Source organism: Palaemon carinicauda, chromosome 29 (genome assembly GCF_036898095.1).
Source record: "Palaemon carinicauda isolate YSFRI2023 chromosome 29, ASM3689809v2, whole genome shotgun sequence".
NCBI classification, from domain to species: Eukaryota; Metazoa; Arthropoda; class Malacostraca; order Decapoda; family Palaemonidae; genus Palaemon; species Palaemon carinicauda.
The window spans coordinates 67,500,789-67,525,290 of NC_090753.1; the positions used below are offsets into that span (position 1 = coordinate 67,500,789).

The 24,502-nt window shown below is 41.3% G+C and overlaps 1 protein-coding gene and 1 long non-coding RNA gene across 4 annotated transcripts in view; one reads left to right on the forward strand and one right to left on the reverse strand.

The window, feature by feature from the left end:
* Positions 1-5,522, forward strand: part of Smox (Smad on X) — a 133,231-nt gene extending 127,709 nt beyond the window's left edge. For all 3 annotated transcript variants that reach the window (XM_068352683.1, XM_068352681.1, XM_068352682.1), the window contains one exon: positions 5,191-5,522. In XM_068352683.1, the coding sequence (XP_068208784.1) occupies positions 5,191-5,314 (124 nt within the window). In that variant the 3' untranslated portion in view covers positions 5,315-5,522. The remainder of the gene's footprint in view (positions 1-5,190) is intronic.
* The window catches only part of LOC137622213 (uncharacterized), a 49,099-nt gene that overhangs the window by 2,726 nt on the left and 21,871 nt on the right, over positions 1-24,502 (reverse strand). Inside the window, exon 2 of the long non-coding RNA XR_011040384.1 lies at positions 5,177-5,322. This is a non-coding gene — a long non-coding RNA (uncharacterized lncRNA). The remainder of the gene's footprint in view (positions 1-5,176; positions 5,323-24,502) is intronic.

Genomic DNA, 24,502 nt, shown 5'->3' on the forward strand with positions numbered 1-24,502 from the left:
GAACCATGTTCCGAGACAAGAGGTCTCAATTTCGACTGGGGAAAGGCAAGTTCGTAAGTCCACATGAGTTAGGAAAGATCTAGCGATGAGGGGATGTCCCTTCCTTTCAGTTTGAAAGCGAGCCTCAAGGTTGAGTGATCGTCTTTACCTGCTGTAACTGAAAAGGGGTCTTTTCCTTCTGCAAATACTTGAGGATTCTGCTATTGCTGGAATAGAGGTATAGAGTGGAGAGATACGCTTTCCCATGACACCAACCACAGAAGACGTTATACTTTTGCCTGGTGGGCTGATGCTGAGGAATTCTTCAGATATCCAGACAATCTCTTTGGAACTTATTGCAAAAAGCCTCTCTGAGAGAAGAGGTGCTGAGTAGTCTCCAGACGTACAATCATAGTGAAGCTATGGCTTGTGGTAGATGTAGAAGTGTGGTTGTCTGCGACGTGGAGAGGGTTCTCTTGGAGGCTCCATCAGGAGCTGCAGAAGGTTTGGAAACCATTCTGCGTAATTCCATAGCGAAGCTATGAGCGACCTTGAGAGGCTGACTGATGTTCTAGCCTTGTTGAGTACCCTTCTCTTCAACCAAAACGGGGTCGAGACATAAACGTTGTTGGAGAACCGAATAAAGTCAGGACTTTGTAAGCTACAAGGTGATCCACAGACCATTCGGTACATCTCATCTGAGATACCGTGCATAGCTTGTCGGCGAACACATTCCTTTAGTCTGGAATGAAACGGGCTGATAGTGGTACCGAGCAGACTTTGGCCCATCTTAGTATTTATACTGTTAGATGGGAAGAGGCTGCGAGCAAGTTCCTTCTTGCTTGTTGATGCGAGCCCCTATATGGTGTTGTCGCTCATCACACCACTGAGTGGCCTTTCAAGAACTGATGAGGCTGTTGAAGAACCGGAAAGTTGGCCTCCATCTCTAAAGCGATTTAAGTGAAGATACCTTCGGACTCTGTCCTGAGGCCTGAGGTCGTGTGGTGCAGCACGATGGTCCCTCCTCCCTTGTCCTGAGGCCTGAGGTCGTGTGGTGCAGCACGATGGTCCCTCCTCCCTTCTTTTGATGTGTCTAAGCACAGCATCAAGTTGGGGGGGGTGAGAAGTTTACACCCCTCCATAGATTCTCGACTGCCACCTATCCCTTCATAGATTCTCGACTGCCACCTATCCCTTGAAGTTCGTCCAATTTTCTGGTCCCATGGGGTATCAATGGCCTGATTCCAATCAGATTCAACCCGCCACTGGGGAGAACGAATCCTAAGGCGGCCATTGGAAACTAGACAGGTGGGATGATAGGTGTCCGAGGAGACATAGTCACTCTTGGCTGGGAGTTCTTCTCGTCTTGAGGAAGGATCTTGTGACCTTTCTAAGCCTCGTTATCCTGTCTTTGATGGAAAAGGTTTTTGTGGAGATTGGTGTCTAGAATCATTCCCAGATATACCTGTCTTCTGAGAGGGAAGTACGGGAGACTTCCCAAGGTTTACCATCATCACCAGATCTAGGTAAGAAAACTTCAGAAGTTTCAGTGCTAATGCAAGATTGCGACCGAGTCTGCTAGGATCAGTCAGTCGTCCGGAAAAACATAGGAGACGGAAGCCGTTCCTTTGAGCCCAGAGTGGGTGCTATGGAAAGACTGAAGCACAGTGCCGTGAACTGGTATTTTCTTGTTGTCTAGACTGAATCTCCGATATTTCCTAAACGATGGATGGTTTTGCACCTTGTCCAAACTTCTCCAACATGTTGTGGACATCGACCCAAAAGGACAGCTCCTTTTGGATCCTTAAGCATGGGAGTTTGTTGACGCTGGGGTTTTGACTCGTAGAGAAAAGGATGGAACGCGATACCTGTACCCTGTGTAAGGATTCTTCTCTGGGGGAGAACTCTCTTTAACTGATTAAAGTGGGTAAGGCAACGCTTGACTCTACCATGTCCTCTGGCGCCGTTGATGCTATTCCTTAGAACAGCATCGGTCTGGCGAACCTTCACCAATGGTCAACGGTTGGGTATCGTGGCTATTGTGCAGTTGGAAAGGGCTCGCGATTAGTCACCTGTCGACATGCCGCTGATGGGGGCTGTTGATTGCCTGCTGATCGCTTTAGTGGATCGTTATGATGGTAAAGGAAGAGTAGCGAGAAGTTTATTGTTTGCCTTCCGATCTAGGGAACAGCGGGCAGAGGTTGAATAGAGAGTCTGAGTGACGAAGTGCTGGTGAATGGCGAACTGCTGATGATAGGTGAATCGGCGATCTGCGAGCTGAAGATGGTAACTGATAGGTAGATGAAGGCTGTCTGGTCAGTTAGCCAAGGAAGGATGGCGATCAACGAGTTGGCAATTGGCTTGGAGAGCCCCGAGAAACAGCAGAATGGTTTAATGATCATTAGTTGGTGATCGCCAAGCCACTGACAATCGGCGCTCGATTGAGGACTGGCAGTTGGCGAGCTAGATTACAGAGATCAGCAAGCTGATGTCAATGATTGAAGACAGATGAGCTAGCAATCGGCGATATGCATGCTAGCATTCGGAGATCATTAGCAATTGGTGAGACTGGAGGTCAATCTTAAGAGAAAGATGAGCTAGCAATTACAATCTGGTGATCGGTGAACTAGCGATCAGCAAACTGATTTCTCATTGGTGGAAGATGAACTAGCACTTGGCGATCGGCGGACTAGTGAGCTGTGGTTGGTGAGCTAGTCATCAGAGAACTGGCAATTAGAGATTGGGCGAAATTAATGATTGTGTTTTTGCTGACAATGGGACTCAGAAAAACCCCCTGAAGAGAAAGGGGCTGACAATGGGACTCAGAAAAACCCCCTGAAGAGAAAGGGACCAAGAGTTCTCAGTGAGGAACCTCGACCTATGGTAGATGCAGTGGATCTGCCTTAGAAGATGGAATTTTCAGGATCTTGAACCCTTCTGTGAAGCCTCTTCCCTCTTTTCCCGGCAGCCGTGCTGTAATGTGTTTGTGGGGAAGGGAATAGGGTAATGGTGACCTGTCAAAAAGTTTTCCCTTTTTGCCTCTCAGGAGAGTGCACGGGAGAGTACTGGAGCGTTGGTAAGCGCTGGCACGCAAGAGTGTGCTGGACAGCAGGCAAGCACAGCTGAGCGCGGGCGCAGGAGAGCACTGACGAGATGGAGAACGCTGGTGCGCATGTGAGCGCAGGCAAGCTATGGAGCACTGATGAGTTAGAGCGCACTGGCTCAAAGGAGCGCCACAGGAGAGTTTTGCTAGCTAGAGAGCGCAGATGTGCAGGGTCGCGCTGGCGAATATGGATGAGCTGGTGAGCCTGAAAACGCTTGTGCTGAGAATGGTGAAAACAACAGGAGATCGCTGGGGCATCGGAGAGCACTGATGCGATGGAGGGAGCAGTCCTAGTGTACTGATAAGCTCTAGCGCCCAGCCGAAGGTTTGGAACGCTGAGAAGGAGGGTGCATTCTCGAGGGCAAGGGATGTTTTGCAAAAAACAGCATCAGGAACGGTGAAGGCAGGTCGTGAACAGGGATGTGCCCTTTGGAAGGGCGAATTTCCACCGTGGGGGATCGCGAGTGATCCACAGAAGGGTCCAAAACCGAAATCCAAGGGCCAGAAGACGATGGAAGAGGAGGCTCCTCAGCGTGGGAAGACTGTGTTGCTGAAGAACCAGTGGTGTCTCTTTACCGGAGATTAAAGCATACTTCTAAGGAGAAGGGATGACGCCCCTGGGGGCGGTGGATCAGCTAGCTGACCTTCAGCCGTAGCTATCCTCCGGAGAGGAGTCTCTATGAATGGCCCCTCTTGCGAACAAGAGAGGTGGTCACTTGGCAAGAGAGACTTGCCTAAAACTATGCTCTGCCCCCGAAGGAAGAGAGACTCAGCAAGGGTGGGAGCGTAGTCTAGGTGAAGACAGCAACAGCAATTGGAGCCGATGAAGTGATGAAGAAGATGCAAGGAAGTTCTCCTTTGGAAGGGAGAAACAACCCAACACCTGGGGAGAAAAAATCTCCCTCTGAGGGGATAGTAGTCTAACCCCCTGGAGGCAGACCTCCTGGCAGCGCCCTTAAGATGATCTGCCGAGAGCGTTGCCTGAGAAAGCGTAGCCGGAGCTAGTTCCTTGACAATGAAGTGCTAATCAGGAGCTGTCAGGAGCTGCCACGGGCTGACTGCTAAGGAGAAGGGATTACGTCCTCTGGGGGCCGGCAGTGACAGCAGATTCCTCAGACATGAACGGAACAATGCTACTTCAACAGCTCTCTTAGTTGAACGAAAAAGAACTGCATCTTTAACTGAGGAAAAATAAAATGAATTATGTAATAAAAAACTCCCTTGAGAGGAACACCTAGTCCGCGACAGGAAAGGAGACCACAGAGGGAACAAACTTAAAATAAGAACTGCGCAATCCCTTCCCCAGGAGTAAAACAGGTGCCAAAGAGGGAGATTATACATCTATCAAGACCTCATCATTGTTCCCTCTCGAGGACATCGAGGTAGTGATTGAGTGGAGGAAGGAGAGACCATACTCCCTTCTCAACAGGGCTGTTGCATCCTGATCTACATTGTCGGCATTTGCTAGCCCTAAAGCGCCTCCAGTAGCAAGACAAAAGGCGGTCAAGGACGACAGGACGGCCAGAGAGCAAGGGGAGGGCAAGACTTGGCTGACATCCTTGCTAAGGGTGGCAGCATTTCTCTTGATACTTGGGTGGCGAAGTTTCAGTGTCACAGGGCCAAACCCCGGACAATCAGTGTCCTCCGCTCGGGTTACCTCATCCCATTCACCAGCCCTCCTCCTCCCCCGATTCATCCTCCAATGAGGTCTTTGCCCTTTGCAATGGAATTGGTGAGGGACAATCACTTTGGCCAGAAATCCAGGAGCATGGAAGAAAATGTTCACCCTCAACCACAGCAGAAATAAAAGTGGGTTTGTATGAGTGAGCCAGGAGGGGGGAGTGCTTCCCCACTACTCACTGGTAACAACTAGACCAGTTGTTGACATTTCTTTTAAAAAATTTTATAGCTGTGTTCTGTTATCTTCTGTGTAAAGAATGATGGTTTGTATTCGTGTCGGAATAATGTATCTATTTTGTAATTTGGTAAGATTAAGAAATTCTGCACTCAACAGTCCTGTTTGGACTTTTAAATTGCATGTAAAAATCGTATAGTAGTAATAACAGTTTATATAAATCATTTTACTCAACTTACCTTTTATATTCCAGACGACAGACTGTTACATCGACTCCCTGTTGGATAGAATTACATCTAAACGGTCCCCTGCAGTGGTTAGATCGAGTGTTGACGCAAATGGGGTCCCCAGTCCTCCCCTGCTCTTCTATGTCATGAATTGCTTTCTACAAAATGAGTTAATCTTAATCAGAGATCACAAACTTTTGATATGGCTAATTAGCATAAAATTGATTAAATCTCAGATAATTTTGTGTAAATCATGATGTATTGTTTAAGAAATACATACGATTTAAGTGTTAAACAAGAGTAATTTCTTTTTCACTGTATAAAGTCCTTTTTAAAATAAACTGTGTGTCTCTGAAAATATTCTTTTTCTATATTTTCATGATTGTCTTTTGTTAGATATGTGGGAAAGTTCACTCTACTGTACTGATTTTGTTTTGCATCTAGTGGTTGGTACAATGCATCTCAGTTCATGTGATATTCAGTTGCATAGCAGTTTCTACATAAAATATGTATATATTTATCACATTAATCTTATATGGTAGAAATTTTCACTGATGTGCAATTTAATATTATTAATTTCTTAACTCAATTCCAAGGTATTTGATGCATAATTTACATTGAGTGTGTAAAGTCTTTAAGTATTTTTACTATAGTCCATTTCTTTTAGCGATGCATACTTGCAGCGACTCGCAGCGGTGCCCTTTTAGCTCGGAAAAGTTTCCGGATCACCGATTGGTTGGACAAGATAATTCTAACCAATCAGCGATCCGGAAACTTTTCCGAGCTAAAAGGGCACCGCCGCGAGTCTGTGCAAATATGCATTGCTAAAAGAAATGGACTATAGGAGAATGTGTTAAGTTGGATTTTCCCAAAATTTTCTGAACATTCAGAATATTCTAAAAAAATTAAATACCTGGATAATTCTAAATGAGAATACCTTTGGAATTTTTAAAAGCACGATCTGTATAAGGGTAGGTTTGGGAACTTCTATCACAAAGATTATGGTGTGACGTTAATAAAAAAAAAAAGCGTATTGTTTCTATGGTATGATTCGAGTTATCCACCCACTGGTTTCCCTAACTTGTCTATCCCCTTCCTCAAATTACATTGAAAAGAAATTGTATAGCTTATACTATATTCACTTATGGTTAAAAGTAAATTTCATTGTATAAATATTGAACCACTACATATGTACTAATCAGATTTACTACGCTTAATACATAAAAAATAACAATTTTTGTCCCTATTTTTGTGGAGAAACCAGATGCAGTTATAGATATAATCTACTTGGCCCTGTTTCTTGCTTACGCTTAAGGTTTCTGCTGTTGCCAAATTTCATTTTACTTTTAATGGTTTTATCTAACTCCTTTCAGTTGCCAGCATTAAAATTCCTTTTTTGAATAGTCCTGGTGGATAATTGGAACACTACTATGATATGAATATAGCATTATGTATATAATGCTACGAGACTAAAACAAATATGGTCGAACATGCCTGAAACTGTCTCTTTGTTATATAACATTGTATTCAAGTAGTAGTAGATTTGTAAAAGTAATCTATTAGATTGGGAAAATTAATTGATAATATTTGTACTATTATAAAGATATATTGTAATTCTGTACAAAGATTCTACCCTGTAAATTACACTGTTAAAATGTACTTTTACACCAAAATATTTTTTTGGAGTAGAGAATTCAAATAAATTATTTTAGCAAAGTAGATTAATTGGAGTGTACTGACTGTAATTACACAGACAGCATTTACTGTAAATTATTGTATCCATATTTATTATTTTTTTGAGAACAAGTCTCCTCATTAGTACATAAATGTGAGATTAGTTTAAGATTTCAAGTTCATAAAAGCATTTGAACTCAGTCATGTTGAATGTTCCTGCAAACTATGATAGCTGGCGAGATAAACTTGCTAATTTGAAGTAAGCCATTTTTACTGGAACGCTTAAGGTTAACCTGTTTTAACATTCACAGGACCTGTGCATCTCCCATGACTTTTAATGGTAGAATCTACTGGTTTCTCTTTCTCTCTCTCTCCCATTTACTTTGATGTGTATCCCCAACTATGAGACAGCATAAAAATGTATGTCAATTGTTCATTGATACAGAAACACCAAAATTATAATAATAATAAAAAAAAAACACTGGGAGTGAATATGCACACTTGAGCATCACATTAATGTGGTTTGAATTAAATATTTTTCAATTGTGTGTTACGTGACATACATTGCCTGCTTCTGACATGGTTATTCCCTTAATTTCTAAATGCTAAGTCCTTTCTCAGAAAATGTGCTATCAGTTTGTTTCACACAACTTCGTACTTTGTGTTAAAAATGTAATGGTTGTTTAGAAAAATAAACAAAAACAGAAAATTAAATTTCTGAAATTTAAAATCAGTTGCTCTTCTTCTCAAAGATACTATAGAACTATTTTTTATCTATTTGTGGTGGTATTTACAAGATACAATGCAAATTATATATTTTGAAACCAGATAGTTTAAGGTCGTCTCCATATCACACTTTGCAAAACGCCTCTGTATTATAATAACCCAATTCATTGAATCATCTTTCATAATAATCATGACCACAACTATAAACAGTGTTCTCTTGTGTCACACTAAGCAATATCTTTCACCTTAATGGATTTAAAAAGAAAATGCCTGTAAAGTACTCCATGTAATGATTAAAAAAAAGTGATTCTTCACAAATAATGTAGGAAATTTCACAAGAGAATATAGAACATAAAATATAAAACACCAAAGATGTCCATCTTGTCTTGTAATTATCACCACACATATTACTGAAACTGTCTTTTTATCATAATTATTCTTGTAGTCACTAAGGAAAAATCCATGTCTGCAGGAATAGCCTCACATTCATCAGTCATATGGTCATTTCTGTATTAGATTATTCATTATCAGTCACAAAAACAGGACTTTCACAGTCAATTCTTCAGGTTAATTTACTTAAGTTTCCACAAGTGTCGGATGCATTGTTTATAAAGTTTTTGGGTCAGTCTTTAGTTTCTGTCCAGTTACGGCCGAATTACTTTGCTTCAGTCGGTTAAATCGTACATTTCACGTATAGTGGAAGAAATTGAGTTTTATACGTTCGAGACCCAAAAGCTCTGTAAATCTGGTTACCCTGTTTAGTTGCCATAGTCACAATCAAACATTATTTTTACAATCTACTGTATAATGGCCTTTGGCCCCGGTTGAATTCACTCATCTCCATGTGGGGAAAACATGGGTTTGAAGTAGGAAACCTGGGATTAAAGGCAGCTGAAATGCTCTCTTATTTTAATTTTTGTACTGCATGAGTACATACAACCTATTAAACTAATATGACAATGATGTGAAAAGTTGTAAAATTGAAAATATTGTAAGATATGAGGAAAAAAGTATTATTCGGCAATACCATTAAAATTTCTTTTAATACACTAAATAGAATGCTTGTGTTATTCATAAACATCCTTACTTTTCAAAAGTTCTTTTTATATTTGATTTAATTTTATAAAGATATTAATTTAGTAGGGGTAGCAGCAGTAGGGGATTCAGCATTATGAAGCTTCATCTGTGGTGGATAACGTGGGAGGTTGGGCTGTGGCACCCTAGCAGTACCAGCTGAACTCGGGTGAGTCCCAGGTTAGGCTGGAGGAACGTAGAGAGTAGAGGTCCCCTTTTTGTTTTGTTTCATTGTTGGTGTCGGCTACCCCCCAAAATTGGGGGAAGTGCCTGGGTATATGTATGTATGAATTTATAACTATACAGTATTTGTCCTTCCTAGTTTTCAGTAACAATTGGCAAAACCTATGTATACTACATTAGCATTAATTATTAAACTGCAATTGCATTAGTATTAATTTGTTAAACTGCAACTAAGTTACTTATTAAAGTACTAGCCGTAAATAACGTATAAGTAATGCAACACTGCTTGCAATATACAAAAAGGTATTTGGAATGCCAGCCGGTTAGAAAAATGACTGCTATATTTTATCCTCCAATATCTTTCCTTGGCCTTTTCCCTTATGTTCAACTTTACATCCTTCTGTGTCTTGCAAGTTTTTCTTCTAAAGAACCATGAGATTTAGTAGAAAAGTGCAATGAAAATGCCTTATATACAATTAAATAATAATACTTTTACAACAGTGCCACATGAATGTAATACACAATTTTATTAAACAGTATTTTCTTTAATATATAAAAACAGTCATATGTACTTAAATTTGTACATTTCACCGCTGACCTTTGACATTTTTTAAATGTTATTGACAAAGGAAATGCTATTTTAATTGATTGAAGTCATACATCTAGAATATACCCGACTGCCTTGAAGATTGTTCATAATTATCAAAATGTCATATCAGAAGGCTGGGTGTTCGTGTCACTCCGGGGTCACCAATGTGACAGAGCCGAGAGAGGGTTGTGAACTCAGTCGATTGCTTCCTGCCTTTGAGTTCACAACCCTCTCTCGGCTCCGTCACATTAATGTGACGAGCCGAGTGAGGGGTTGTGAACTCAAAGGCAGGATGCAATCAACTGAGTTATATTGTTATAGAACACTCTCCTTTATATACAAAACCTCAAGGCAACAGGACATAACAAGTTAACAAGACAGACAATGTTACAGAGGACACAGCAGACATGAATTTTCATGTTCGTTTAGTGCGAGGGAAGAGCGAAGATACAAGCATAATATATGCAAAAGGAATTATGTACAATTGTGTGACACACGGTTGGTACATGGCTCCCCCCCTTAAAAATGACATACTGTACATGTTAAATAGGGCGCTCTGATCTGGAGAGGTGAACTGTAGGCGGGTCATCTGGCAGAAGATAAGCAGGTTTTAGACGATCAATGGAGACCCAGTCTTCTTTGCCCCGAATGTTTAGTAGGAATGCTTTCGGACTGCGTCGGATCACAAGGAAAGGGCCCGTGTAAGGGGGCGTTAGTGGTGGCTTGCTAGTGTCGTTGCGCAGGAAGACGTGCGTTGCAGAGTGCAAGTCCGTTGGTATGTGATGCTTCGCTGGGGGCTTGTAAGTCTGGCGGCACGGAGTAAATTTTCCCATGACGTGACGTATGCGCTGGAGATCATCGGAGGAGGTTGTAGAAGGAAAAAATTCGGCAGGGACGACCAACGGGTCGTCATACACCATTTCAGCTGCCGAGACGTCAAGGGCGTCTTTAGGAGTGGTCCTTAGTCCCAGGAGGACCCAGGGAAGCTGAGTAAACCAGTTGCAATCCTTGCAGCGGGACATCAAAGCTGCTTTGAGGGTGCGATGAAAACGTTCAACCATTCCATTGGCAGCGGGGATGTAGGCCGTTGTCTGATGTAGGGTGATGCCCAGGAGATTCGCAAAATTCAGACGTCTGGCACCGGAACGATTGGCAGCCACCAAACAGACGTTCGCCGAAATGGAGAAAATGGGCCTTTGCCAAAAGGCCTCCAGCCCATGGTCGTCACCATGCACCAACCGTGTGTCACACAATTGTACATAATTCCTTTTGCATATATTATGCTTGTATCTTCGCTCTTCCCTCGCACTAAACGAACATGAAAATTCATGTCTGCTGTTTCCTCTGTAACATTATCTGCCTTACTCTCTGGATGGATTTCAAGATTCAGTATCCCTGAGCATATTACTTCTGACAGGGGAACCACTTTCACCTCTCAATTGTGGATGTCATTAGCGAATCAATGCACCGTCACTATTTCTAAAATGGCCACTACTTTTCACATCACATATTTGCCCATACATTATATAAAAATTTATGTCTTCATGTTGGCAAATTTAATTGTACAAAAAGTTCAGGTACATTTGAAAATGGCGTGATTCACAAAAAAAATCAAATGGTCAAATAATTACAACAGTTTCAAAGAAAACAAAATTAAACATTTTTGAATAGAGTAATTCAAATAATTAATTCAAACATGAGCAAGCCAAACTCCCATTATGAAAAGAGCTGAAAATCAGAATTTCAGTGATGGATTTTTTAATTTATTTATACTAGCCTCATTCATATTGCCTCTACTTAAAGCACTATGAATGTCAACACAAAAATCATAAGTGTTTAAAATTATTTGTATTTTTCCTAACTACAAACCATAGACCTTTAATAGGGATTCTCCTCCCACTGTATCTTCTGTTGACGACTTGGATCTCTCTAAGCTGTTGCCATTGCTGGGGATTGATGGTACCCCATCTGCAGAGGAACTTCTGGAGGCACTAACCTCTGCCAAAGCCCAAAAGTCTTCTGCTGTTCTCCCTGCAGAGGAGGTGATTGAAGAGGCCACTGATGATGAACCTGTTCTCTGAGGAACCTCGTGCTGATGTCAACCAACGTGAAACCCTTGACAGCTGTGAGGAAGAGTAAGGAAGATGTTAAGTGGCCCTGCTTTCTCTATCCTGTCTCTTCTGCGGGGCCTTCTTCTCTTGCCTTGGAGGTGTCGCCTGCTGCCCCGAGGCAGAGAAAGAAGAGGTCACCTAAGCACATGATGACTGTTCGTTTGAGTTTCGTGAGGCTTAAAGTAATTCCCAACCCTCGATACGGAAGATCGATGCAAGGTTCTGGGTATCAGAATCTTGAGAAACCAATCACAAGCCTTACAGGGCAGGACTCCAGTCTCTCTCCTGCCCCACAAGGCTCCCAAAATGCTTTGGTAACCAATTACCTTTCCAAGAGCGCGGCGAGAAAGAGAGAATTTTCCAATGATGCTTCAGTCTTCAATTACCATTTCTAGCTAAGCTACAACCTAATTGGAAAAGCAGGATGCTTTAAGCCCAAGGTCTCTAACAGGGAAAAATATGGGAAATGCACAGGTACAGTACATGCCTGTCTGGAATTGCCTGTTCATTACAAGTAGAAGCAGTTCGGGTCTTCTCACCATTCTGTTGCTTCTCCCAATGAGAAATGAACAAATGGAGCAAGATCACTGCGCGACTGATCTTCCCAGTCTGAATCTCCACGAGCAAGGAAATCTCGTGCTTCTCCTCTTTCTCCCTCGCGGGCTTTGCCCTTTTCTTCCTCTTGTGCTTCGCCTCTTTCTTCCTCTTGTGCTTCTCCCCTTCTTCTTCTTGTGTTTCTCCCCTTTCTTCCTCTAGGAATAAGAAAACTTCCACTTCCCATTCTCACTCCCGACGAGACGTGAAATGTGTTTTTCGAGAATATATTCACGATCGCCTGATCACGTTCAGGCAACAGATCATCTTGGTCTCACTCTCAGTCTTCAAGGGAGCACAGAGGAAACAGTAATTTCCATTTCTTGATCTCCATCGGTTAAGGCCATTCATGGCCGGTGTTCTTCCTAACAACATTACTCTTCTTCCGAGAAGTCTAGGTCCCCTGAGGAGACTGGACTTCTTTGGAAAAGAGGTCTTTGGACCCCACCGGTCCAGTCATCTAAGGCTTTGATAGAGAAGACTGGGTAATCCTGTCATCTTCAAGAAGACATTTGGTCCAATATCAAGACATACTCCAAGCCTTTTATAACAATCTGGGAATTATTGTCAATTGTTAAAGCGGGGTACACGGCCGAACAGCACGCCGAGCCCGGTTGTCGAACTTACTTGTAGAACGGCTCGAAGAGTTTTCAGACAGTACATCGAACCTCAGTGTGCCTCGTGCTAAAACAACGTCAACATGTCTCTCGACCAGGACGATTTGATAGCCATTGCTTTAGCAGTGGCACTAAGCAAGAAAAAAAAAAAATCAAAGGGGCGAAGGACTGGCTACTAAAAGGAGAGAAATTTTCACACACCAACTTGCTTGTTGCTTTAAAATTAAGGCTTTAAAATTAGTTCTTTCAATATTTCATGCAGAGCCGCTATTCCTTTGTTTCTGGCTACTTTATTGGAATAGTCTTTTGATTTAACTTTCCATAAAGCTGGATGAGTCCAATATGCATGTATGAAATCAAGTACGACTTCCTTCTCATTCTTGCTTTCATTAATGGCAGCCATTATTTATTTCTTTGATGATGTTTCCCCGAGCAGGTTTGAATAACAACTGAGGTTCGATGCTCGACACCCGTTCACACCGTTCGTCAAACAATGTAGCTCCGCCCACAAAAGTCAAGTTGAGCCTGACTTTCATCGAGCCGTTCGACGAGCGCGCTCGACAACCAAATAGCCCGTTCACACGCTCGAACATCAATTCAAACACGGGGTTGTCGAACCAGGCTCGACGAGCTGTTCGCCCGTGTAAACCCCGCTTTAGTCTGTCTCAAGCCCAAGAGAAGGACATTGTACATTGTACAGTACCTAGGAATGTTGTTAGATATGGTGCAACCCTTATTTCAAGTTCACTGTTTATCTGTGCATCAGTGGCAACGTCTTCTGACATTTTTTGTCACACGAAAAACTCATTCCTCACAGGCGCCTCCACCAGAGCTTGTTAGTGATGTCTGAAGCATCAGTGGTCAGCCGTCACCGATCTTCCCCACTCCTTGGTTTCAGTGAATTCAGCAGTGAGGGAGGATATAAAGCGGTGGTTGAACGATGAAAACCTCACCAGGGATTTTCTCTCCTTCCAGAGGTGCTGTTTTTCACTGATGCACCAAAGGATGGGTGGTGTGTCCACACTGGGGCAACACCACCTCAGGATATTGGTCTGAAGAAGAAGGGTCTGCACATCAACCTGCTGGAAATGTCAGCTGCACTTTTAGCATTGCAAGCTTTTCAAAAGTTTGATAGGACACTTAGTACTGTTAATGAGCAACAACTGCTATGGTGGGCTACTATATATCAACAAGCAGGTAGGGAGTTTCATAGTATCTGTGTGAGACATCCTGTGGAGCTGTAAGCAAGACACATTTCCAGCAAGAAGAAAGTATTGGCAGACAAGCTCAGTAGGCAGGGGGAGGTTAGTAGGGGCAGAATGGTTCTTCTACTAGTGGTACCAAAAATGCTTCTTGCCCTTTGAGTTATTATTATTATTAATACTAGCCAAGCTACAACCCTAGTTGGCAAAGCAAGATGCTATAAGCCCAAGGGCTCCCATAGGGAAAATAGCCCAGTGAGGAAAGGAAATAAGGAAATAAATAAATGAGAACAAATAAACGATAAATCATTCCAAATACAGTAACATCATCAAAACAGATATGTCATATATAAACTATAAAAACTCATGTCAGCCTGGTCAAAATAAAAACATTTGCTGCAACTTTGAACTTTTGAAGTTCTACTGATTCAACTACCCGATTAGGGAGATCATTCCACAACTTGGTCACAGCAGGAATAAAACTTCTAGAATACTGTGTAGTATTGAGCCTCATGATGGAGAAGGCTTGGGTATTAGAATTAACTGCCTGCCTAGTATTACCAACAGGATAGAATTGTCCAGGGAGATCTGAATGTAAAGGATGGTCAGAGCTATGAAAAATCTTATGCAACATGCATAATGAACTAATTATGCATATCTAGATCAGGAATAAGAAATTTAATAGACCATAAGTTTCTGTCTAACAAATTAAGGTGAATCAGCTGCTGAAGACCAGACAGGAGAGCAATACACAAAACAAGGTAGAATGAAAGAATTGATCACCAAAAATCTTGTAAGACTTTCTCAATAAGCCAATTTTTTGTGCAATTGAAGAAGACACAGACCTAATGTGTTTCTCAAAAGTAAATTTGCTGTCGAGAATCACACCTAAAATTTTAAGAGTCATACAAAGTTAAGGAAACATTATCAATACTGAGATCCTGATGTTGAGGAACCACCGTCCTTGACCTACTTACAATCATACTTTGAGTTTTTTAGGATTCAACTTCATGGCCCATAATTTGCACCATGCATTAATTTTAGCTAGATCTCTATTAAGGGATTCACCAAACCCAGAGCTACATTCAGGGGATGGAATTGATGCAAAGAGAGTAGCATCATCTGCATATGCCCATCAACAACAACTCTTTGAGATCTATTACTTAAAAAATCAATAATAATGCTAAGAAACGACCCACCCACTCCCAACTGTTTGAGTTTGAAAATGAATGCCTCATGATTAACACAACCATAGGCAGCACTAAAATCAAGGCCAATCATACGAACTTCCTGATCACAATCAAGGGATTTCTGTACAGCATTGGAGATTATAAGAAGGGCATCACATGCTCCAAGGCCTTTACGAAAACCAAATTGCAAACTAGGGAATAGATGATTACCTTCAGCAAACCTATTAAGACGTTTTGCCAGAAGACGTTCAAAAACTTTACATAATATGGGAGTTATGGAAATTGGGCGGTATTCAGTTGGACTTGAGCTACCACAGACACATTTACATAGAGGAGTAACATTACCAATTCTCCAACAAGTGCAAAAGCTCCTCTTCTTGCTAATTTGCGCAAAATAACAGATAACTTTGGAGCTAAGAAATCTGCAGTCTTTATAAAAAACAAAGGAAAAATACCATTTCGGTCTATATCTCCATCAGCATCACAGTCCATGGACAGAGCTTTAATTTCACGAGATCAAAAAGCTAAACTAGTTAGTTTAGCCTCAGGAAAACATGAATGAGGAAGTTCAAGTTTTTGATTACTCTGTTTACTGTCAAAATCATCTGCCAAAAGGGTTGTCTTTTCCTTTGGACAGTGAGTGACTGAGCCACCTGGTTTAAGTAAAGGAGAAACTCTTGCATCTACACCAGAGAGTGCAGATTTAAGGGTAAACAACCATTTATGTTCCTGAGTTGTACCAGAACGGGTTTCTTTTATGGTTAAATTGTATTCCTTTTCAGTTGAGGCATAAACTCTGAGCAAAAGCTCGAAGCTGAGTATAGTTATTTCAGGTCAAATCTGATCTGTTACCCTTCCAAAGATGATAGGCCTCCTGCTTCTCCAAATAAGCACGTCTACAATCATCATTGAACCACAGTTTGTCCTTCACTCGGTACCTTAGCACATAAGAAGGGATATGCCTATCAATTATGTTGACTAGATTCTCATTCAAAGGGGCAACAAGATCAACACTCCTATATAATTGTGATCAATTCAAGCACAAAAGATCATGCAAAATCCCATTCCAGTCTGCTTGGGATTTCATATAAATTTTACAAGAGTATGATACATCAGGGACAGGCTGCTCAGTGTTCACTACTAATAAAATCAAGGCATGATCAGATGTCCCAACTGGAGAACAAACCTTACTAGTTATAACGCTAGGGGAGTCAGTGTATACAAGGTCCAAGCAATTACCAGACCTGCGAGTAGCTTCATTTATGATTTGCTCACAACGTGATTCAGAGGCAAAGTCTAAAGCTCTTAAGCCATGGCGAGTTCCCTATGATTAACTTGTTTGTAACACACCTGAACAAGAAGCTCCATTGTATTGTTCTCCAGTTCCAGACCAGACAATAACAATGGAGGATGCATTCAATCATCCCTGGAGCAACCTGGAAGGTTACGCTTTTCAGGGTCATCAACAGTGTTGAAGATTACACTGGTGGCACCACAAGCTAAACGGTTCTTCTATCTTCTAATGCTTCTTGTCAAGGTACTGATAGAACTACCCTTGTGGTCCAACCTCCTCTGTCAGCCCAACCTGCAGAGAATCCACAATTCCGGGGCATCTCTGGCACTTCATGGGCAACAGTAATCCAACATCTTTGAGAGAGAGGCTTCTTAAAGAGCACTGCAAGGAAGATGTCTCGATGTCTGCACAAGTTCTCAGACCAAAGGGCCTGAACATTTCTACATCATAGGAACTGTCCTTGCTCATGAGGCAGAGCTTTGATTAGTCTTAAACTTCATAGGAATTTTAATCTCCTGAATGGGTCACAAAGGTCCAAAAATCTCTTAGGAGAGCAGTGTATGACCCTCTGAAGGATGCATTAGAAGTAATTTGTATTTTTCTTAACTATACACATCCAAGTCCTTTCATAGGAGTATTATTTCAGCAAAGCTGGAAAATCAGCTGTTAAAATTTACAACGAGGTGTCGGTAGTTATTGGCAGGTGGAAGGTAAACAAACCCCCTTCCTCCCCTGATCACTGGTAAGCCACTTTGATCTTCACCTGGTAATTGCAGGGCAGTTGAAGCAGGAAGTGTAACTTTAGGACCGAGGTTTTGTATAGTTAGAAGTCAATTTTTTTGTAATTTTTATTTTTCCTAGCTAAACAAAAATCCGAGCCATTTTAAATTGGGGTAATTCACCTTCTGCTGATCCGGTTGGGAGAAAAAGATGCATCCTCCGTGGTGAAGTAGCAGGAGTGTGAGGGAGAAAGCTCAACTCTCTATTTTGAAGGTCCCAGTTTAGGGTATGAGGTGAGCTTTGTATAGTTAAAATGATATTTTCATAATAAAATAAATTTTTGAACATACTTACCTGGTAGTTATATATATAGCTTAGTCCCTGACGTCACGGCAAAATTCCAAAACTGGCGGCAATCGCCCATTGGGTAGCCAGGTGTACCACCAGTGTGCCCTCTACCCAGATACCTGGAACCATTCCAACTACTGTATTCCTCAGATCTTCCATGCCCTTGGTCTCTAGAGGGGAGGAGGGTGGGAATTAAATTATATATAACTACCAGGTAACTATGTTCAAAAATGTATTTTATTATGAAAATATCATTTTTAAACATCTGACTTGCCTGGTAGTTATATATATAGCTGATTGACACCTTTGGTGGAGGGTCAGAGACAGCCAACATTGTTGGAATTTACCTAAGAGTTAATAAACAAGCTTAAGGGTTCATACCTGTTAAGGAAGCTGACTTCAATGAATTCCTGCCTCATTATGTCCGCTTTCCTTAAGACAGCGGTCCACCCAGGGGGCTGAAGACCTCTAGGAGCTGTCTGTCAAACCGGTGTATAACCTCTATGTGACAGGACCTCCTCCAATAACCTTGTTCTGGGTGCTCCCAAGGAACAAACTGACCACCTGACTGCAATTCAATGATTGTGGATGACTGCGTCTAATCTCCACAAACAACCATAAAAATACAACAGTTCCAAGGGAAGAAAAAGGGTATTAGGTTACGGGAATGTAGTGGTAGATCCTTCCCCCACTACTGCACTCGCTGCTATGAATGGTCCCAGGGTGTAGCAGTCCTCATAAAGAGTCTGAACTTGTTTCAGATAGTGTGAGACGAACACAGATTTGCTCCTCCAGAATGTCATGTCAATGATGCTCTGCAAGGACCTATTCTGTTTGAAGGCTGCAGACGTTGCCACAGCTCTAACCTCATGTGCCTTGACCTTCAAAAGCTTGAGGTCCGTCTCACTACAATGTGAATGAGCCTCCCTTATTAAAAGCCTGATGAAGAAGGATAGCGCATTCTTAGACATCTGTAGCGAAGGTTTCTTGACTGAGCACCAAAGTACTTCTAACTTACCCCGTAAATTCTTCGTTCTTTCCAGGTAGAACTTCAGGGCTCTTACTGGACACAAGACCTTCTCTAACTCCTCACCAACCAAATCCAAAAGGTTCGAAATCTCAAAAGCCTTGGGCCAGGGTTGTGACGGGCGTTCGTTCTTAGCAAGAAAACCTAGCTGTAAGGAGCAGATAGCCTTGTTATCTCTAAAGCCTACATTTTTGTTGACGGCATGAATTTCACTGACCCTTTTTGCTGTCGCCAAACTGACCAAAAAGAGTCTTCATGGTGAGGTCCTTCAACGAGGCTGAATGTAAAGGTTCGAACCTGCTACTCATTAGGAACTTCAGGACTATGTCTAGATTCCAAGCTGGAGATTCCTGATGTCATTCCTTAGTAGTTTCAAAGGATTTGAGAAGGTCCTGGAGATCTTTATTATTGGACAGATCCAAATTCCTATGTCGGAAGACGGCCACTAACATGCTCCTGTATCCCTTGATGGTTGAGGTCGAAAACTTACGCCTCCTTATAAGGTACACAGAAGGAATGAATGAATGAATGATTTAAAGTTTTCAGGCATCCTGACATCTAAGGTCATTGACGCCGGTAACATTTAATTTATGTATACAAAAGTAAAAAATGAAATAAAATAAAAAATTAAAGAGTATTCAATTAAAATCATAAAAATTGAATGTCATAAGTTAAATATTTTTCAGAAGACCTGCTTCTGAAAGAAATTAAAAATGCCACTTGCATGGTAGGACACATCATTTTCAAGAATCTTGGCAAGGATGAACCTGCCACCCTCACCTCGAGCCTCAAACAAATATCTATTCCGCAAGATGTTATAATTGGGGCATTCGGTCAACAAATGCCTTACTGTTAGAGGTACTAAACAGTTGTCACAATACGGTTGGTGTTGGCCCTTCAGCAGAAACTCATGTGTCAACCGAGTGTGACCAATACGGAGACGACAAAGAGACGTCTCCCATTTTCGGGGCATCATATTATACCTCCAAGGAGATATGTCATTTGTTACTTCCCTCATTTTATTGCCATCTTGACTATCCCATTGCTGTTGCCATTTATTGCAAACCAATTTCTTGATGTCAGGTAAGAAATCATTACAGGGAATGGGATACCTTCTTGGCAGCAACTCGGATGCAGCCTCCTTAGCCAGTGAATCTGCCATCTCATTCCCGGACACACCTACATGTGCTGGAACCCAACAAAATTGAACTGTTATACCTCTCCGTCCAATAAGGAAAAGCCATTCTAAAATCTTTAAAACTAGAGGGTTATTAGAATTAAAAACTTCCATAGCTTGAAGGACACTCCTTGCATCACTAAAAATTGTAAAATTACCCTCCTTCTCCAATGCTATTTTCTCAATAGCGGTTAATATGCCATACAGTTCCGCAGTAAATATGGAAGCGGTCAGAGGAAGTGCACCTCTACAATTAAAACTATTACTATGTACCCCAAATCCAACGCCAGCATCAGATTTGGAGCCATCAGTATAGATAAAAGTTGATCCTCTATGTTCTTTAACATGTTCATTAAAAAGAGACCTGGCTTCTAGGTCTGACATATTCTTCTTATCTCCTATAAAATATTTACAAAAAGATATCTCTGGTAACTTCCATGGAGGCGTTGATGATACCTTGAATGGAAGTACCTTACATCTAATTATATCCAGACTGCTTAATAATTGTTTCACCCGAAAGCCATAGGGTTGAGGAGACTTTGGGTGCATTTCAAAGTATGTTGGGTGCCTTACAAGGCTTGCAGTCTGGAAGGCTAAAGAATTAGGGAGTCTTTGCAATCTAAACCAATACCGAAGAATAGAAGACATCCGGTAAAGGTCTAGTGGTAACTCTCCAGCGTCAACAAGGAGACTTGGGATAGGTGATGTTCTGAATGCTCCCGTGGACAATCTAATACCTGCATGATGTATTGAATCTAATATTTTCAACCGGCTTGGGGTGGCTGAAGAGTATACCTCACAACCATAACTAATTTTGGAAAAAATCAAGGCCTTGTATAATTTTAAAATAGTATTGCGGTCTGCCCCCCATGATGTATGGGACAATACTTTTAAAATATTCAGAGCTTCAACACATTTAGCTTTTAGCGCTTTTAGGTGAGAAACCCATGTAAGTCTACAGTCAAATATCAAACCTAAAAATTTGGTTTCCGATACACATGGGATCCGTTGACCTTTAATGTATATATCCGGGTCTGGATGTGCTCCCCGGATACGACAGAAATGTACGATAGTAGTTTTACTTGTCGAGAACTTAAATCCATTCATATCGGCCCACTGGATAATTTTGTCAATCGAGAGCTGTAGTTTTCTATCAACCGTTGCCATTCTGGCTCCAGCAAATGATATGGAGAGATCATCCACAAATAATATTGAGAGAACATCCTGGGGAATGGCTGAGGATATCCCATTAATTGCTAGTGCAAAAAGGGTTACACTCAGCACACTACCCTGAGGAACTCCTTCTTCCTGGCACTTACTCTCTGATAGAGCTTCCCCAACTCTCACTTGAAAAACTCTATGTGAAAGAAATGCCTGAATAAATAGTGGCAGCTCTCCTCTCAATCCGATTTCATGAATGGTTTTAAGTATACCATATCTCCATGTGGTATCATATGCCTTTTCAAGGTCAAAAAATACTGTAATATGGTGCTGTTTGGAAGCAAAGGCTTCACAAATAGAAGACTCAAGTCGTATCAACACATCAGTCATTGAGTGTATTTTTCTGAATCCACATTGAATCGGTGATAAAATACCTTTCTTTTCAAGGTACCATATCAGCATTGCATTGACCATCTTCTCCAAGATTTTACATAAACAAGATGTCAATGCAATAGGACGATAGTTTGCTGCTAAAAACTTGTCTTTACCGGGTTTTAAAAAGGCTAAAATAATGGCTAGTTCCCAAACACTTGGGTAACTATGATCATGAGAATTATAAGACTCTTCCCTTCTTGTTCCAAAATCTAAAATTTTCTTTTCTTCAACGCTCCTATACTGGTGACCAGGGGCTCCTACACACTTGCTGGATACATTTGAAAAATGACTAGCCAGGGCATTGCTAACATCATTTGCTTCAGTTACATACTGGCCATTCACCTTCAACACTGGTGGTGGGTTGGGGGTGAATTTGCCAGCTATCTTTTTTACTTTCCTCCACACAGCAGATGGTGGTGTTCTACTGTTAATGGAGGAAACAAATGACATCCATGACTGGCGCCTTGCTTCTTTCATGGCACGACGGAACTGTGCTCTACATTTCTTGTACATAATTAAATTCTCATCAGTTCGGAGTCTACGCAATCGTGTTAGAGATCTTCTTGTGGCTCTGTGGAGGGCAGTTAGTTCTGAAGACCACCACGGGACTGGTCGTCGTTTGAATAACCCTGTTGTTTTGGGAATTGAATTGACTCCTGCTGTATGGAGAGTTCCATTCAGTAAGTCTATGGCATCATCGATATTTTCAACCTGTTCAGCATCCCCCTCAATTTCGCTTAGCTCACGAAACTTTTCCCAGTCTGCCTTGTCAAGATTCCATCATGGCGATCTCTGTAAAGGTGGACCATTGTTGGTGTTTATAATGATTGGTGCATGATCACTAGTATGCCAATCATCTAATGTCCTCCAATCAAAATCAAGAAGACAGTTAGAGCTTGCAATTGAAAGGTCAATGCATGACAAGGTACCTGTCTGAACATGGAAGTGTGTGGGCTCTCCTGTATTAAGGAGTCCCACATCCTCATTCTCCACAATTGATGAGATAATATTGCCCCTTTGTGTTTGCTAGGATATCACCCCGTAAAGGATGTCTACCATTCATATCTCCCAGTAAGAGAAATGGTTAAGGGAGTTGTTGAATGACCTCTGCTAAGTCATCATATAAAATAATATCATTTGGAGGTAAGTACAGAGAGCAAATAGTATATTTTCTCCCTATATCAATTTGTACAACAACTGCCTGCAGGGTTGTACGTATAGACATAGGTATTTGGGGAACATCTCGACGAATGTATACAAGACTTCCGCCATGGCTCCCTGCTTGTTGATTATATGGTGTTCTATAGCTAACATACTCTCGAGGACTAGGAGTGTTAGAATCAAGCATACTTTCCTGTAGACATACAATTATGGGGGAATGCTCATGAATTAGGAGCTTAAGTTCTTCATATTTGGCCCTCAAACCCTGACAGTTCCATTGCAAAATGGAGGAGAAAACTATGGATTATTTCTGGAAGACATCTTGGATGAGGTCTTCCCATTAGCAGTTTTTAATCTAACATTATTACCTGTAGGTTTCTTCAGAGGTGGTCTTGTTATAATGGGTTTTATGTTTGTGTTTTTCTTTGTATCCTTTTGATCTATTTGTTGAGGTGGATGGTGGACCTCAACTTGAATTTCTGATTTATTCAGTTTATCTTCTGGTCCATTAGAAACATCAACAGACAAAACCTCAAATTTATTTGATGTCATAACCTTGACGTTTCTAATGGAGGGTGGAGAGAGAGATGGAGATCTCTCTCTTTTCCTATTTATCAGTGGTGAGGATTTACCAGGTTTTTGCACCTTCCCTACCACAGGTGCACCTGGTAACTTTGTTTCGGGTGGAACCTCCATCAAATCAGGCAAGGACATGGCCTGAGAGAGGTTAGTACTATTGCTGGTAATGGGGGATGAAGTTTGTATAGAAGTGAGCAGTGTTGCAGTTTTAATACACAGTGGCAAAGCCTTGGAAGGCAATATGCTTACCTTGTCACGTAAAACTCTACTATCATTAGATGATGTATTTCCTTTTTGGGAATTACTGGCAGCACTATGTGGGTTCGATGTCTCCTGTGGTATATTTTCTCTTGATTTCAGTGCCTTTGCATAGCTGTTTGGTTTTTTCAGTAGTCTTTTGGCATGTCCTACACTTATGTGTTCTACACTGGATTTGTTGAGGGCTGCTTCTTCAAACTTATAAATCTCGCAGCTCCTGTCAGTTGACTTATGGTTTGAATTGCAATTCAAACAGCTGGGCTCAAGTGTACACTCTCCATGATAAGGACTGGCACAGATGCTACACATTTTTTCATTTTTACAAACTTTAGAAGGATGTCCAAATTTGAAACATTTGAAGCATTGTAAGGGCTTTTGTTTAAAAGGTCGAAATTTATTCTTTCATTTTCAATATCGATGTGGAAAGGCACATCAGCATCCTGGAAAGTAAGGAAAATCATTGACGTCCCAGGAATCTTATGGACTTTCCACACTGTTAATGGGCACATGGCTAGTATTTCCTCTTCTGTAAATTCGTAAAGATCTTTATTGAAGACTACTCCCCTTCCGTAACTAAAGTTTAGGTGGGGTTTGACATCTAACATATCCTCATCACTGTTTGTCGTAAGGTTAGACAGTATTACTGATTGCGTGAATGATTTAGCATGGATTAGGAAGCTATTTTTCCCAAAGCGAGATATATCACCTGGTGCAATGGTTCCTACCTTTTTCTGAATTAGTTTGCTAATTTTAAAATAATTCCCATTACTCCCTTTAGGCTCGGCAACAAGCCACATTGGTGGTTTTGGGTTTCTTTGGGGGAGCATAGTTAAATCGATATCTTTCTCAAACCAGTCAGCAGGTCTATATACATCCAAACTGTTTGGTATCTTATCACATAGGGCACCCATGACATTTAGGTTATTAATTTTGATATCATTGATGTTACATATTGCATTGAATGCTTCTTCATGATTATTATAAGTTATCCATGAATGCCATTTTTCATTTTCAAGTTTCATTCTAATTTCTTTTATCACTCCATAGCATCTAAATGCTTTATATATCATATCATAATCAGTATTTATTGGAATTTGGGTAACATGAAGGATTCTTAGTTTCCCTTTGTTACCCGACTTAATTGGTTTTTAAACATTAGTAGAGGGGTCCTTTTTTGTTCCTAAGTCGTCAACAGAATTTTCCTTAATTGAATTAGCA